This window comes from Micromys minutus, assembly GCF_963924665.1.
Source record: "Micromys minutus genome assembly, chromosome: 6".
NCBI lineage: Eukaryota > Metazoa > Chordata > Mammalia > Rodentia > Muridae > Micromys > Micromys minutus.
Genome location: NC_137975.1, coordinates 65,407,611 through 65,424,976, shown reverse-complemented (window position 1 = coordinate 65,424,976; position 17,366 = coordinate 65,407,611). Strand labels below are relative to the sequence as shown.

At 46.1% G+C, this 17,366-nt stretch overlaps 1 protein-coding gene across 1 annotated transcript in view; it reads left to right on the top strand.

The window, feature by feature from the left end:
* The window catches only part of EDARADD (EDAR associated via death domain), a gene marked incomplete at its 5' end in the record, with an annotated part of 39,652 nt that overhangs the window by 19,840 nt on the left and 2,446 nt on the right, over positions 1-17,366 (top strand). Inside the window, one exon of the mRNA XM_080918561.1 lies at positions 14,564-14,609. Coding sequence (XP_080774687.1) covers positions 14,564-14,609 — 46 coding nt within the window. The remainder of the gene's footprint in view (positions 1-14,563; positions 14,610-17,366) is intronic.

The following is a 17,366-nucleotide window of genomic DNA, read 5'->3' as shown; positions in this document are numbered from 1 at the left end:
TTACACCATAGAACTTCTCACTCGTAGTAATATGCATTTAAACATCTGTCTCTTGATGGTTCATATATCCTATCTTTCTCTCTCTCTCCCCCCCCCCCCTCTCTCTTTCTCTCTCTCTCTCTCTCTCTGTATCTCCAGCACTGCATGCTCTCTGCATTTGTGTTTCTGTGAGGACAGGGCTGTGGGGGGGGGGTGTCTTTTTATCTTCTGTCTGTGCATTTTATTTATATGGAGTGCTCAGGGATTTTGTTTGTATTTTAAAGACGTGTTGATATATTTATCTTACGTGTGTTTTATGGATGTGAGTATACCACAAGCAAGCCTGGTCCCCGAAGAGGCCAGAAAATAGCTTAGGATTCCTTGGAACTGGAGTTATAGTTCCGAGCCGTTGGTCTATTTCTCAACCCCTAGCTTAACTGTTTTTATATTGGTTGTGTGTGTCCTCATTGTCGGATTTGAAGGGTTCTCTGCACATTTTAGATAGTTTATTATTCAAAGTATCTTTTGCAAATATTCTCTGCAGGTGTGTAGGTCTCTCTCTCTCTCTCTCTCTCTCTCTCTCTCTCTCTCTCTCTCTCTCTCTCTCTCTCTCTCTCTCTCTCTCTCTGAGCATCCTTTACAGACATTGAGCAGACAGTATGTTTAATAAATCCAGTCTGCTGTTAGGTCTTTCTTTTCTGTGTGGTGCCTTTAGAGATGCACAGAGAAAGCCGTCGGCACACCTCGATCGTGTAGGTTTTCTTCTAAGCATTTTACAGCTTCGTGGTTCACCTGGCGGTCTGTAATCTGTTTCATTTGTGGAACATATAAGGTCTGTGTTTCACTTCCTCGATCATCAGCTGACTGTGTTTACATGCATGTTTCTGTCAACCCATTCTCTTCCTGAGTACCTCGCCCGGGCTGCCACTGAGATCCCTTTTGCCCCCTCTTTCCAGGTCTCTGCCCCCTTATGACTTCCACTGAAACATTTCATCTGAGACCCGCAGAGCATCATGAAGAAGACAGGGCTCATTTTAGAAGGAAGTGGGCCATGCGTAAGGGTGTATGGGAACAATGGCCGCAGGGACCACTGAGTAGGGAAATGCTCTTACGAGTGACCACAGGACAGGTCACCACTGTGCCAACCTACATGTTGATGTAAACTTTATGCTCTTATTTAAAAGCCTATACAACACACAGCTTTCCTGGGGGGCATTTACCTACCTAGGTGTTTGGCAGGCCATAATAATCACTATTTTGTTTATTTTTTTTTAATCAATGAATTCTACAAAATGATAGGATTGGAAAGGCATTTTGAAATATAATTTGTTTTTGTTGATCCTCCTTCCTTCTCCTCATGCCCTCTGGTACCTCCCCACCCTCATCTTTCTTTTTCTACTTTCATATTGCCTGTGTTCTCTTGCCCTCCTCTCCTCCCTAAGGGAGAGCACAGTGGTACCCATTTGTTCTTTGCCCGAAAGCCTTTAGAAAGAACCCTGGGCTGGGGCTGGGATCCCACTGGTAGAGCACCTGGCTGCCATGTAGAAATCCCGGGGCCCCTTTTCAGGACCACATGGAAACCAGCATGGTGGCACACACGGATAATCTCTGACCCTGGGAGACGGAGGCCAGAGGACCGAGAAGCCCAAGGTCATTCTCAGCTGCAAATGAGTTTGAGGATACCCTGAACTATACAAGAGCCTGTCTCCTTTAGCGGGTTAGGGGGCAATATTCTATAATCCTTTTGACTGTTTAGAACATCACGTCTCTACCCAGGTCTAGAGATAGAGAGTATTCAAATCCTCCTTTTCTGACCAATAATCAGAGTCTTGCAGTTTTCATTCCTGGTTTACAAGACTAAGTGTTGCAGCCTGATCTCTGATTAGATTCCTAGGAAGACCGTATTGTCTTGATAACTGCAGCTTTGATTGTGTGTTTTAAAGTTAGGCAACCACAACCCACCGCTTCCCTCCAGCGTTCTGGTTGGGAGGACAACCACTTTCTGTATCAACCTGTAGGTATTCAAAACTAGCTGGCTGGGGCTTTGATTTGGGTTGGGTTGACTCTGTGGGTGACCCTGGGGAGAACTGACAGCCTAGGTCAGTCATTACTGCTTCTGACTGTTTACAAATGGCAGACACCACACACTGAAGGAGACTCCTTAGATGCCTCCTCTGCTCTCCTGTGTGTGGCCTGACTTCTTACGGTCCTGGCCCTATAGTCTAGTGTGTTTGCAAACTCTGCATGCTGACCTGGGTTGAAGGCCGTATGGATTTATTAAATCTTTACCGGCTTTTCTGCTAATGACAAAACACAGGAAAACAGAATAGAAAAAAAATGGACTGTCCATGAAATTATTCCATTGATATCTATGTAGTAAATAATTCCTAGTAAATGAGAATCTAATCTTGCTTCAATTATACGTTATTTTAGACTCAGATATATGCACAAGGTAGCATCATTACCTGTTGTAAACTTGGCCTAAAGAGTTAGTTTAGTAATTGCCAAGCTCTTTAGAGGTGGCTCATCCTACTTGGCTTTGCCATTCCCTCACTGTCCGAAGCCGCCTGACATTTCTCAGTTGGTAGCAGTTGGTATACCAGCCCAGATAAACCTAGAGAGACAGTAGGCCTTTCCTCCTTCTCTGAAGGGCACTGGGCTGAAAGAACATCCCATGTGGGTGCTACTGGGGCTCACCTGGTAAATATAAGGCGTATTGCTTTCTTTTCATGTTGTGACCAAAAACCTAACAGAAACATCTTAAGAGAGGAAGAATTTGTTTTGTCTCACAGTTCCGGAGATACAGTCCCTGACGACTTTTCCTGGCGGTGGGAGAGCATGGTGGCAGCTCCTCACATCATGGTAGATCAGAAAGCAGAGAGCTAGCAGCCGAGGTGGGTGATAGTGTACAAAGGCCTGCCCTAGTAACCTAAGTCCTCCAAGCTAGGCCTTATATCCCAGAGGATCCCTGATCCCCTCAAACTTGGCTCCCAGTGACTAGGAACCAAGTGTTTAAACATGTGAGTCAGGAGGCAAACTTTCTGACTCAGACCCTTAGAGAGAGGGCTGTTCCTTTCTTTGCACTGGATCGTGAGGCACTGGGTAGAACTCTAGCCAGCAGCCTCATTGTCTTGGCAGAGCCATGGGTTCACTAGGAGATATGCAGATCCAAAGTCATTAAGTGCACAGTAATAACAGGGCATGGCAGGGACCAGCCAGGCTGCAGATGCTATCTGCCATTAGTCAGCCTGGCAGGCCCCTGCCTGCAATTCTGGACATGCAACAATCCTTTCAAGCTCCAACAAGATTCGTTTCATAGATTGGTGGGTCCTTGAGCTATTTCTCCCCCCTCTGAGGGAAAAATCAGACAGCTCTGGTTTATTTGGTAATTCCTTACTTTATCCCTAGCTCAGAGTTTATAGAACGAGGAACCAGCGCCACAAGGTAAGACTGCAGTTCTTCCTTAGACCATATGCATGGTATTTCCAGAGGCATTCTGTCACCTGACTGTCCAAATCATCCATGCTTTTCCTTAATATGGGCCAAAAAGGCCTCTTGAGACACAGCTGTCTGGGCATCTTGGAAGAGACAAAGAATTTTAAGGGGTTGGAAACCGCCTGCTTGGCACTACATGGCCGTGCTGGCCCTCTACCTCTGCTGATCATAGTTGAAGAGCATCTCGTGTCAGATTACAGATGCTACCTTTGAACAGATGCTTGGTGTTAAAAATACTTAACCTGGATGGCAGGATGTCTCAGTAGGTAAAGCATTTGCTGCCAACTCTGGTGACTAGAGTTCAATCCCCAGGACCCACATGGTACAAGAGAATACAGACACTGTCCTCTGACATCCACTCCCATGTTATGTATGACATTTGTATACACATGGACACATAGACACAGACAGACAGGCAGGCAGATAGACAGATATAATTTTTTTAAACCTTAAAAAATTAATTGAATATCTAAAAATACTCAAGCCTGGTATAATGGCTCACACCTGGAATCTTAGCACTTGGGAGGTAAAGGGAGGAGGATTAGTCCAAGGTCATCCATCCTCAGATTCATAGCTAGTTCAAGGTTAACCTAAGCTACATGAGAACTTGTGCTTAAAAACCAAGGAAAGAAAAGCAAGAAAGAAAAATAGAGGCCGAATAGATGGCTCAGTGGTTAGGAGCACTGTCTGCTCTGACAGAGGTCTTGATTTGATTCTCAGCACCCACACTGTGTGTGCCTCATAACCATCTGCAACTCCAATTACAGGGGCTCTTATGACTTCTGTGAGCATGCACATGTGGCATACATTCACAGACACTCATAGATATAAAAAGCAATAAAATAATCTACGTTTTTTAAAAAACAAAACAACAAAAAGTGAATAATGGTATTTCTCTTTCCATCTTTTGATAAGCAAAGATAATCTAACCCTAATCCAATGACCATCTGATTCTGTCTCCCGCTGGTGTCTAAATTCCTTAGAGAACATCAGCATACTCTTTCTAGACTACAGCTGTGCATCCCAGAGCCTGCCCTTGCGATGGCTTTCCTGGGAACAAACCCTGCAGCTCTGCAGTTTTCATTCTGCCCTGGTGTTGCCTCTCTCCATTGCTTTTGGCGCTCCCTGCACCTCCCTTGTTTGCCCTTCTGGACTTGATCGTAGCTGTAGAAAGATGTTCTTGTCATTCCCAGCCCTAGAGCCCTCCAGGGCCTGACGCTGATCCAGATGAATGTCCTGGTCAAGCTTTTTGATAAGTTTGTGGGACCCCCTTGTCAATTCTGAGGCTCACTGTCCGTATTTTTGATGCCTGAGAATAATGGAATGCCAACCTCAGTTTCTCTTGGTGCCACAATAACCCCACAGTCCCCAATGCCAGTCACTGTTTCAGAGTAGGGGGTGCTTTTTTCTATGATAAAACCTCCTAGAAATAAACATCTAGAAGAAAACTGTAGCATTCTGACTTGGTATGGCTTATTTATGCCAAAGGCTTTGACTTATTTCTAATTTTTGGATCAAGTCAAGATCAAATATTTGTGGTTAAGCCAGGCCTTGTTAGGGCCTGTAACCCTAACTACTTGGGAGGCTAGTACAGAAGAATCAAAGGTTAGAGGTTGGCCTGGGCTACAGAATGAGTTCAAAGCTAGCCTAGACAACTTGGGGAGACCCTCCCTCAAATTTTTTAAAAACGACAAAAATAAGATTCAGGATATTTCTCAATGGTAGACCACTTACCTAGCATGTATTAGGCCCTAGGTTCAACTTTTTGTAGACACACATACAAACATGCATGCACACACACATATATAAGTGTATTGTATTTACACATGTACACATACCCATGTATTATGTATATACAAATACATGTATACGGCATACATATGCATATATGTGTGCATACATATATATATATATATATATACATGTATATTTGTGGAAAGGCATGGATAATTCAACTATGTCTAGAACTTAGTGTTTTCCTATGATAATCTAAAAGTTTTCTCTAATTAATAATGAAGTTGGCTGGTTTTCTAATTGATGTCAACTCTTCTTGTCACTTCAGAGCTCTGTTGACTGTCACAAAACATTTGGGTTGGGTTTCAGTTGGTCTAGGTGTCTAATAAAACTATCCTAATATACTCATACCGTGGAGAGCAGAGACATAATTTTATAGAAAATTATCCAGCTGTACCTGTTGTTAACTGAGTGAGCAAGCTTGCTTCAAGTGCAGGACCTCAGAGAAGGCAGAGTGTAAGACACACAGTACACTGGGAACTAAGGAGTTACAGATGTCTTCGTGTCTCCTGGTTGGGACTGGCTGAGTAAGTCACATCGACACTGTGGTAAACTATTAAAAAGAGGAGAGAAAGCCAGGCATGGGGGCTCATGCCTGTAACCCCCATACTGAGACAGAAAATCAGAAGTTTAAGTCAATCCCAAGATACACAAAATCCTACTTCAGATAGGCAGACAGGCAGGTAGACAGACAGACAAACAGAACAGGTAGGCAGACAGACAGACAGAGTGACTGATCAATGACTGCCTTTAGAAGAAATTCAAGGCTGTGAGTTGGTTCAGGAAGTAATAAGGTTGCCAACTGCCAGGTCTGCAAACCATAGTTCTATCTCTAGGACCCCAGGAAAGATGGCTCAGTAGTTTAGAGCATTTGATGCTCTTGCAGAAGACCCAGTTTTGGTTCCCAGCACCCATGTTGGGCAGGTCATAGCCACTGAAACTCCAGCTCCAAGGATCCAATACCCTCTTCTGGCCTCCTGGGATACCTACACATACTCACATGTGAACATAGACACACATACACACACAACAAAAATAGAGCTGGAGAGATGGCTCAGTAGTTAAAGTGTGTATTACTCTTGCACAGGATCCACGTTCAAGTCCTAGTGCCCATTTCAGGTATCTCACAACTGCCTAAAACTCAACGTCTGGGGGATCTGGGGCCTCAAAGAACACTGCACCCAAGTGTGCACACATACACATGCATATGAATGAAGATTAAAATAAATCCAAAAAAATATTTTTAAAGAATAATAACATTTTAATATAAGAAATATTTTAAATAATAAATAAAATGTTTAAAATGCATTGGAATAGTCATCCAAATGTAAACTTTTTTACATACTAACATGTGAATAAAGTGGTCTTTCTTGGCCTCACACACTATCCTGCAGCTCAGAAAAATCACAGAGCACCCAGTGTGTGATGTTACACACTTCACTCCATGGCCGACTGGCTTCTGTTACCAACATCTCTCGTATTACAAGACTGGGGTTTGTGAATGAAATAGATCTAAAGAGACATTGACACCCCTCTTTAATATCCATGTCCTGTGGTCTACCTGTGTTTGCACGCACCGACTGTAATCACCTGTGAGGTGTTCTGTGATACTTCTGAACAAAAGCCAACTCGACTCCACACACAAAGGGGAAAGCCATGATCTTTCATCTCTGCATCTGTAGCATGAGTTTGGAATTACACTCAGCATCCTGGCCTCCCGGTTCCAGCAACAGCTAAGGATTTTGACCCATGCTTCAACTCTAGCTGTGGCAGGCCTATGTCATCACATAGAAAGCATGCAGAGAAGAAAGAGCTAAGTGTGCACCAACCCGCAGATTCCTTCTCATCTGAGCAATGACCGTGGCGTTCCTTTCAATTTTTTCTTCTTCTGTAGATTTTCAACCTCAGTGATGAGATCCCTACCCCCAGCCTTGCTTAAGTCCCTACCCACTTTCATGTTGTCTTTGTTCTCTCTGGGCTTTTAATACAGGGCTCTGTTGGTGTTTATATGTACAGCCAACGTCATATTAAATGGTTAAATGGAGGCAAACTGAAAGCTTTTCTTTTAAAATCAGGACCAAGACAGCCACTCATCCCCCTCTTATTTAATTTGGTGCTTGAAATCTTAGCAGTTATGCAAGAGAAAGGCATAAAAAGAATAAAAAACTGTGAGACAGAGAAGTCAAAGTATCCCTACTTATAGATGGCATGGCATTACTTGAATGACCCTAGAAAGTCTACTAGAAAGCGCCTACAGCTGATAAACACAGTAAAGTGGCAAGATACAAAATCCATATAAAATACAAAAGCAATATTTCTTTCATATATGCCAACAATATACAATGGAGAAAGAAATTAGGAGAATATATTCCATTCCAGGCAGCTTTTTTAAAAAAAAGTACCTAGCAGGGGTGGAGACATGGCTCAGTGGTTAAGAGCATTAGCTGCTCGTCCAGAGAACCCGAGTTCAATTCCCAACATCTACATGACAGCTCACACCTGCCTGTAATTTCAGTTCCAAGGGATCCAACACCCTTATACAGACATACACATAGGCCAAACACCAAACGTACATTTAAAAAGTGTACGTAGGAACACCCACCTAGCTAAATAAAAAGAGTAGTATGCTGAAAATTTCTTGATACTGAAAAAAAAAAAAGAAGAAGAAATCAAGATACTAGATGGTAGGAAGATATTCCATGCTCATAGGCTGGCAGAATTAATATTGTGAAAATGTCTTTATTACCAAAATTAACCTACAGATTTAATGCATACCTATCAAACGTACGATGTCACATTTCACAGACCTAGAAAAAAGAACAATTCAAGAAGTAACATGGAGCACACAAAGACTACAGATACCCTCAGCAATCCCAAAGTGCAAGAATACAACAGGAGACTTCACAATACCTGACACTGTAGAGCCAGTGACATTGTCAGCCTGGAGCTAGCCTGAGAACAGACGGACCAATGGAATAGAACAGGGCCTGGAAGCAAACCAGCAAAGCTATGCCTTGACAAAGGAAGCAAAAGTACACAGTGGGGGAGGGGTAGGGCATTGGTAAAACTGAACGTCCATCAGCATATGGATGAAACTTGGCTTAGAGTATTTAATTTGTAAATACATTTACTTAAGCCATTTACTGAATAGTCATTTTTGTCTTTCTAGCTGTCTGAACCCAGCTGGGCTCCTTTCTTGGCTTCTCTTCTTTCCTCTTTCATGGTTTATTGGGTGGCATCTGCTCTTGACCTTTCTATGCTGCTGAGGACCTCTTACATCCACCTCCTCCCTACATCCCTCTCTTAGTCAGCTACCTTTTTTTTTTTTTTTTTTTTTTGAGACAGACTCTGTCTTGCCTGGAACTCACTATGTGAGTAAGAAGCCTCAAACTTCTGACCCCCCTTTTCCACTTCCTCCGGGCTAGGATTACAGACATGTGTTACTAACGCCCATTTTATGCAGCACTTGGAGATCAAACCCTGGGTTGAGGCAAGCATTCTACCAACTGAGTTACATCCTCAACCTCAAGCTAAACCTGTTTTGAACACAGTCTTTGGGCTCAGACTAGACTAGAGACATGAAAATGAGTAGACGGAGCTGTAACAGAGACGTGCACCAAATCCATAACTCACGGAGCAAGAGAAGGTATTAGAGATGGTGGTACCATCTTTCTAGACACAGAGTGAAGATGATGGCTTAAGCCAATGCAGAGAGAGACTCTTTAGGATGGGAAGACTCCACTGGCTCAGCCTGTACGTTATTAAGTAAGGGGACAGAGTGGAGACCTGCATCAGGACCTGATAAAGCTCAGGAGAGTCAGCGGGTGCATTTGGTAGGGTTCTCCAGAGGACATAGCTGGCAGACGGAGGAGACAACAAAGAGGGATATAGTTGACTGGCTTACAGGATATGGTCTGGGTAGTTCTTCGATGGCTGGAGGCCTCAGAAGTCCCAATCCAGCACTGGAAGGGTTCCTGGAGGCTTCATGTTGAAAGAAGCTCATTCACTGACCTCAGGGAAGATGGCAACAGAGGCAGCAGGCCCAGTTGCAGCAACAACACAGTAGATGAACTTGCTAATAAGGCATGAAGCCAGCAGGCAAAAAGCAAAAATGAATCCCTTAACTTCTATCTGGACCACAGGTGGAGAGTTCTGCCCACATTTACCATGAGTAATGTAAATAATGCAATCAAAACAACAACAATAACAACAAACCCTTATAGGCGTGCCCAGAGGTTTGCCTCAAGGGTGATCTAGATTCTGTTAAAGTGACAACATTAACCCTGAGAGAGGAGGACCCTAGGATAAGTGGGGTGGGGGGTGAGGGGTGAGGGTGGGGTGGAGAACAGCTAGATCAGATAACACAAATGTTTAGCAGTTTAGAGTAAGATAGATTGGAGTTTAGGAGATGCCAGGGATTGGCCAGGGGCCCACAGTTATCAAACAAAATCAGCACACAACCAGGAATGAAGGCTGTTGTGTGAACTTGTCCTGGGGAGACATAAACAAACATCTGCTAATCTCAGACAGGGCACCAAAGCCATGATTCTATCCAAGAGGTGGTTGGACTTCCCCATGAGAGCGTGGATGAGCGGTTGGTTGCTTGCAAAAGTGTGGGGGACCCCAGAGTTTCTGATCACTGAAAAGTCTCACCCCAACATGAATGACAACATCCTCATAGCTACCTAGACCGAGTCCCCCTCAGTTAAGCTTCCACACTCCCTATGATCTAACATGTCCTGGAGCAGAATTACATATAGCCGTCGAGGGTGTGTAGGATAGAGTGAATCTTAGGTGAGCCTTCTACAGCCTCCCTCTCTGGAAAGGATCAATAAGTCTTGAGGATCACTTAGAAGTAGTCACAGTCACTGTCACTCACAAAGGTGGGTGATGGCTGTTACGCTCCCAAGACGGGCTTTCTATGGTAGTGGTTCGAGTGTAATCTTGGCATCAAGAAGCTGAGACAAGAGGACCTCATATTTGAGGTCATTGTGGGCTGCCCCGTGGGACTCTTTCTCAAGACAACAGCAGCAAGCAGAACGCCCTCTCTCAAGAGCAAACAGCACTCGGGTGCTTAGCAGTGACCAAGAGGATAGGAACAGAGGCTAAACCCAAGGTGAGCCTATATGTTTGAGGCCACAGGGCAGGCAGGGATGGAGAAGTAAGGAGCCCAATGTTGAAAAACAACTTGTGGAATGGGCTGGAAAACATGGACACCATTCTGTGTCCACAGTTCCTTCCCCACATCTTTCCCTTTATCCACAGATGTTCCAGACCCCAGTGACACCTCTCCCCCACACCACACACACACACACACACACACACACACACACACACACACACACTGCACAGTTTCCTTGCCATGCAGCATGAAGTCTACTAGAGATGACAGATTCCAATCCCAAAGCCTGGCCACTGTGGATGATGCTACAGGATGCAGTGGGAGGACCCAGGTCACAGAACCCACATGGGGCATTTGGAAAAAGCCCCCAGGCGGAAGTGATGTGTCAGCAGAGGCCTGATAAGTATGGCTGTACCGCCCACTCAGAGAGGTTTTCATGGCCATTGCTGTAAGGCCTCTCACCAGATCTTGCCCTCACCTGAACCTCAGATCTGGTGGTTTTTCCGGCAGCTTGGGAGGGTCACCTCCCTTCTTTCTGACCCTGTCTCTGCTTCCCTCTCACCTGGGTATTTGGGAGATGCAGGAGTCTGGGGCCTCCTAGCTGGCTCCCCACCGCACACATTCCTCCCAGAATCTGCTCAGCATACCTACTTCTTTCACTTTCCACTGTCTCCCCCGGAACCAGTCTTTCCCGCTCCTCTCAGCCTCTGAGGGCTATTGTACACGAGCCTGCCCTCTTTCCTTGTCCATAACCTCTTCAGAGCCCGCTCTGCCCTCTCCTCGGCTCCTTCGCTCATCTCCTAGTGACTTCTCCATCTCTAGGACTTCTGCTCCCTTCTCCCCTACCAGATGGAGAGAGTCTGTATCCAAGACTCAGCCCCTGCCTTCCATGGGTCCTGTACCTGCAACCAGTCAGTTATTTCGTTCCTACTAATTTAACACTGCTCTTGGCCTGCCCTGCTTCCAGTGAGGGCCTGTAGTGAGCCCTAATGTCTACAGTTAAGGTCCAGTTCCTATGAGGGCATGAGCCAATCCTGTCTCCTTGCTATCTTGCTCCTCAGCTCTGTCTACAACTCAGGATTTCCTGCTCTTTTGTGTCCTTGTCAGCTCCTGTAGGCTCTGAGAAAATGCCTACTGTGCAAGTGTCCATTTTGCAGACCCTTAGTAGGGCCACTCTCGACCATCTTTGTGTCCGGGAAATGATCTCTGATTTAGTTTATCTTATTTACAGTTTGCTTGTGGTATCATTATTTGTGGTTTTGGTGTTCGGTTTGTGTTTTTCGGAGACAGGGTCTCATGTATCCCAGGCTGGCTTTGAACTCCTGGTCCTTTTGCCTTCACCTCCAAAGTGCTGGGATTAGAGAGGTGTGCACCACCACGTGCAATCTGTGTTTCAACGTAAGTTCTCTACAATCAGCAACTCTTCCTGTTCCAGCTTCCCAAGTGCAGGGGTCCCAACTGTGAACCACCACACCCAGTTTGGGGTTTTGTTTGATTTGTGTGTGTGTGTGTGTAGTGCTGGGGCTCAAATCTAGGGCCCACACTTACTAGGCAAGCACTCCCTCTCTGAGCTCCATCCCTACCCTGAGTGCTCATAATCAGCTTGGGGCTCAGGCCTGTGGACCTGTGGATATAAGTCTCTGCATGCAGCTTCTGCACATTAACAGCCCAGTGTGTTTAACAGCACATAAACAAAACGTGGAATAATGGCAGGAGCGTTGTTTCAACAGGATCAAAATGCATAAAGCACAAAACAAGTCTTTTTCTCATTTCACTCTTGGAATGTTCACACGAAAGTGGGAACAAAGAATCCTGGCTTATTTTTTGTTTCATTTTCCACTTTGAGGCAGGGTCTTGCTAGGTAGCCTGGGCTGGCCTGGAACTCACTATGAGCCCAGGCTGTCCTCACAGTGGTAGGACTTGGCCACTACATAGTCCTCTTCTGTGCTCTGCTGTTTTCATCCACTTCACAGTAATTCTAAATCACGCTCCCTGCCAACATCCTGGGGGCAGGGATCTGACCCACTCCTATTGGTCTGTTAACCTTTAGATGATGAGAAATCAAATAGAACGAGTGAGACAACACAGCTCTGACGTCTGGGGAACGCTGTTTTAGCAGAGTCCTTTATATCATGAAGTCTATAAACCTTTGACATTCCTGCCTCTCTCTATGACTTGGAGGTTCTGTTCTGTCCCTGTGGCCCACACTTCCGAGTCAGGGAACAGAACTGACTGTGTTGATGTAAGAGTGAGCGGGCCTGCCCAGGCCTGTGAGAGCTCTGCAGATAGGAAAGGGCAGGCCTCCGCAAGGTGGTTAGTGTGGCCTTGTGGGGGATGGGGCACTCAGGGTTCTACCTTGTGACTGTGTGAGGCTGTGCAGAGACATTTGGGCCCCTTTGGGGGCTTCTTATAATTATTCCACACCACACACACACACACACACACACACACACACACATACACACGCATGTGTGCACACATATACATCTCAGAAATGGGCACTGCAGAAATCCAATGGCTCCCAAGCAGGCTGGCTTACTGAAGTCCTGGAGAGGCAGGGATAGACAAGGAAGCAGAAAACCAGAGCAAGAGTTGGCTCAGTCCCCAGGGAAAGCCCTGGCTGGTAAGAATAGAAATGTCCTTATCGTGGGTAGGAAGTCTCAGGATTGATAGATGTATATATTCTGTAGAGAGCTAGGATTGGTGAGTCTGGGGCAAAGAAAAAGGCATCTTAGAGGATTAAGAGAAAATAGCAACTACTCAAAATGTACCAAATACAGTGACACTGGGGAGTTAGTGCTTTTTGTTCTTGTTCCTAAAATGTATGTAAAGCTCACCTCGGCCTTGAACCTGTAGTCTTCCTGCTTCTGCCTCCTGAGTGCTGTTATTACAGGTCTGTGCAACCGTGCCTGGCCAAACTATCACTTCTTAAGACACAAGATTCAGACACCTAGTAATTAAAAGCCATGTAGAGCTGTGTGACTCCAACAGAACCTTCATGCACATGGGATGTCATTGTAGGTGGTATCTGCCTGGTCTGACAAAGCCCTAACCTCAGATTTACTCCGGTGACAGATGAAGGGGCAACACTGGGTGATAGGATTGTGACTAGAGAAAGATGCAGTTCCCAAAGGCAAAGTGTGCTGTGATCAGCCCTCCCTCTGTTTTGTGGAGAACACACGCTCGTCCCTCCAAGGAGATCACGGCCACTGCCGTCCTAAGATAGCTTGTCTCTGGTAATGGAAACAGAACCCCAGACGGGCAGAATGCTGTCCGCTCATCCGGGGCTTGCTCCGACTTTTTGGTTTTTTAGCCGCTTTGCAATACAATTGAAAAGAAATGCATAGGGAGGCTGGAGAGCTGACTCAGCAACACAGAACCCTGGCCAAACCTGCAGAGAGCTGGGATTGAGTCTCCAACGCCCACATGGTGACTTTTAACCCATCTGTCACCCCATTTCCATGGGATTTGCTGCCCTCTTCTGGCCTCTGCAGGCGCCAGGCGTGCATGTTGTGCACAAACATATATGTACGCAGAATATACACATGATAAAAATGAATTAAAAAGAAGAAGCCTATAGGCAAGGCCGAGCACTGTGGCCTGAAGTGGGCGCTGGGGAGATGAATCCTTGGGTCAAGTGCCTGCCACACAAGCACTGGAACCTGAGTTCAGATCCCTAGCACCTACACAGAAGCTGGGTGTGGCTGGGGTGCGAGTATGGAGCCAGAGGGAGGGAGAAGGAGGGGAGAGGGGGAGGGGAGAGAGGAGGGAGGGAGGGAGAAAGGGAGAGAGAGATAGAAAGAGATAGAGATAGAGAGAGAGAGAGAGAAGTTCAACCTAGACTGGCAAGTCTAATCCAATGCAATATAGAAACAAACAAACAAAAGTTTGTTACAAGGATAAGATAAAATGTGTTGCATGCTCTCTGACATTTGACTAGGACTCTGGTCTGTTTCGCCTTTGTCCTGTGACTCCTGACGCACCTGTGTTCCGGGCATGTGTCACGTTCTAGGTCGAGTCTCCAACCTCACCACCATTGAAGATTCATCCCTGAGGGTCAGGAAGCCCCTCACAGTTGGTGGGAAAACCTGCCAATGAAGAAAGTTGATACTGCCGTTCACTCGTGGCCGTGATTTTGATGAAGGTTGCTTTTTGGTTTTTTTTTTTTTTTAGGGAGAAGAAAATGACTTTCCAGACAGCACTGGGGATCCCCTTTCAGGTAAAGGGTTGGCCTTGCATCGCGGCAGCTGGGCAGATATATTAAAGTCATTCAGCGACTGTTTCTATCAGTAATGTGTTATGTGTGCAGCTTTATAGGTATTTGACAATCAGTAGCTTTCATCCATGTTGATGAGAGAGAGAGAGAGAGAGAGAGAGAGAGAGAGAGAGAGAGAGAGAGAGAGAGAGAGAGAGAGAGAGAGAGAGAGTATGTATACCTTCATTTTTTTAGGCAATTCTCACTGATAAGGCTGAGATAGCTGGACAGGTCTCCTCTCTTTGCCTTCCCCAGGTGTGTGTTACCACATCTGACTCTTTTATGTAGGCTCTGGGGACAAACCTTGAATGCTTGTGTCTGCGCAGCCAAGTGCTTTACAGAATGAGCTATCTCTCCACCTCAACAGTACTCTTTTTTTTTTTTTTTAAACAATAGCACATGTTTACATAACTGAGGCCTAGAGCTTGCTCAGTGACCATCCTTGTTATGTTTTCTGGGTAGAGTAGAGGTCCCAAACACCTTGTGGAACCTGGTATCATCGATACACACATTTGGAACCCCATCTTTTTCATAAACAGATCCTAATCTTTTTGACTGCCTGAGAGGTTCACTTATTGAATGTGTTTTGGTGTTGAGTTCCCTACCACTTCCGTATAATCCCTTCTGAAAGGCACAAGTTACACAAAGGAGGGCAAGGGATGGTGGGAGAGGACAGCCTATCAGAACTGTTTCCAAACCTCCACACAGAACAGAGTAACTTTTCATCCTAACTTGGTGTGACCAAACACAGCAAGGTGTGTCTTCCTCTGAGCCTCACCTACCCACCCTAGTTCAGTACTGGGTAAGGAACCCTAGGCCTTCATCTTGTATTAGGACAGTGCTCTGTCTCCTGACCCCGCCCCCTCTGTCTGTGAAGGGTAGATCAGTAAGTTTAGTATTTGGGCCACCATCAGAACCGTGCAGACATCTTGTGTTGTCAGCCATTGATCTGTAGCTGTTCCTATCTCCTGAGACAGCTTCCATCTCAGGTGAGCATCTGAAATCCCTGAGGGAACTGTGAAGAGCTCTCATGCCCTGCCGCCATTCCATGCTGATTCAAATAGGACCTTGGTGACTAGCCCAGATGTGAGGGGGACTTTCCTCAGGGGTTGGAGATCAGCGGGTTCCATCCCTAGGGAAGCTGAGGGACAATTGCTTCTCAAGTGCCATTATCGAACACCCACGGCTGGGCTGTCCCACTGTGTGCTGGCTGTACGTGGAGGCTTTAGTGGGTGTCTTTAACCCTTGACGGTACCTTTGAGATCAATGTCAACGTCATTACCTGTGTTCTCGGAGTGAGGTGGGGCTTAGCACACTCCCTAATCGTCCAAACTACACACCGTTGCAGAAGGTGATCTGCCTCACCACTGAGAGCCTTCTCCTTAACAAGTCTTTCTCCTCTTTGTTTTCTGGGTCACACATGGTCCAAGCCAGACTTGAGCTGAGCATGTCCCTGAATGTCTGTTCCTCCTGTCTCCACCCCCTGAGTGCTGGGGTTGATGGGTGCACACCAGTTTTATGCAGTGCTAGGAGTTACATCCAGGCTTTCAGGGGTGCTGTGTGAGCACTCCACCCACTGAACCACATCCCCATCCCCTCGCTTAGAAGTGGACAAGAGCTATTACGGCATGTAAGTGAGTTTTTATAGAGGTGTGGCTGTTTCTCAGCCATCTCCTCTTTTTCTAGATCTAGAATTGGCCCCACAATTTAGTATTCGGAGACCAAGTCTGGATGGTTTTCCAGTCGTGTGCTTCCTGTGGGTGGCAGCTGCCTTCCCCTTCCCTCGATGTGAATTCTCCCGCCACTTGTGAGTGCGGCAGGAGAAGTGACTCCTGTGCTCGCACCTCTTTCCCTAGAGATGCAGAGTCCTCGGGTATCTACCTATGTGGCAAATGCATCCTTCGTTTCTTTTCTTGTGTCCAAGGAGACAGAAGAGGGCATGAGGTTCCCCCGGAGTTAGAGTTCCGGGTGTTTGTGAATACTCCCAACGGCTGAGCCAACTCACCAGCCCCTACCACGCCTGGCATAGCTTGTGATTTTAATAGGCAGTTTGAAATCTTCTCGGTAAGCAACGAATATGGGTTCCAGTATTGCTTTTCCACCTGATTCACAGAGGCAGGTCTTTCAGTCAAACCCTAACCTTTCCAGCCAGCTTGCTCCGTGGATTGATCCTGTCTCCACCTTCTGAGGCTGGAGTTACAGTTGGGCTATCACAGAGCATTTGCCGGGGGTGTGAGGGTCTGAACCTCAGTCTTCATACTTATTCAGCAAATGCTCTAGCCACTGTGCCAAATGCCTGCTGTATACCGTAGGCCCCTGTGTCATTTATTTTTAAGACAAGTAATGCCATGTAGCCCTCACTGACCTGGTACTTAGTCTACCACTGGTAAAGCCTTACCACCTGAGACATTGCCCCAGCCTGCCTCTGTTCAGATTCCCTTACTCCTACAGTCACCACTCAGTGACATCACGTGTAGGAATGTGTCATCTTATAGTAAAGGCCAAGTCCCCACAACTTGCCAGGCCTGTGGTCTTTAACCCCAAATTCAGACTCCGGAGACAGTGTTGCGTAACCGCTGCCGCTCAGTAGCTGTGTCCACCACCAAGGGCTTTAGTGGGTGACACACCTCTTCCCCCTCTAACCTCACCTTCCAGTCGTGCGTTTACCTTCTGCTAATAAACAAGGCTGAGAGAACTGGAGCAGAGAGTCTACCCTCCTGG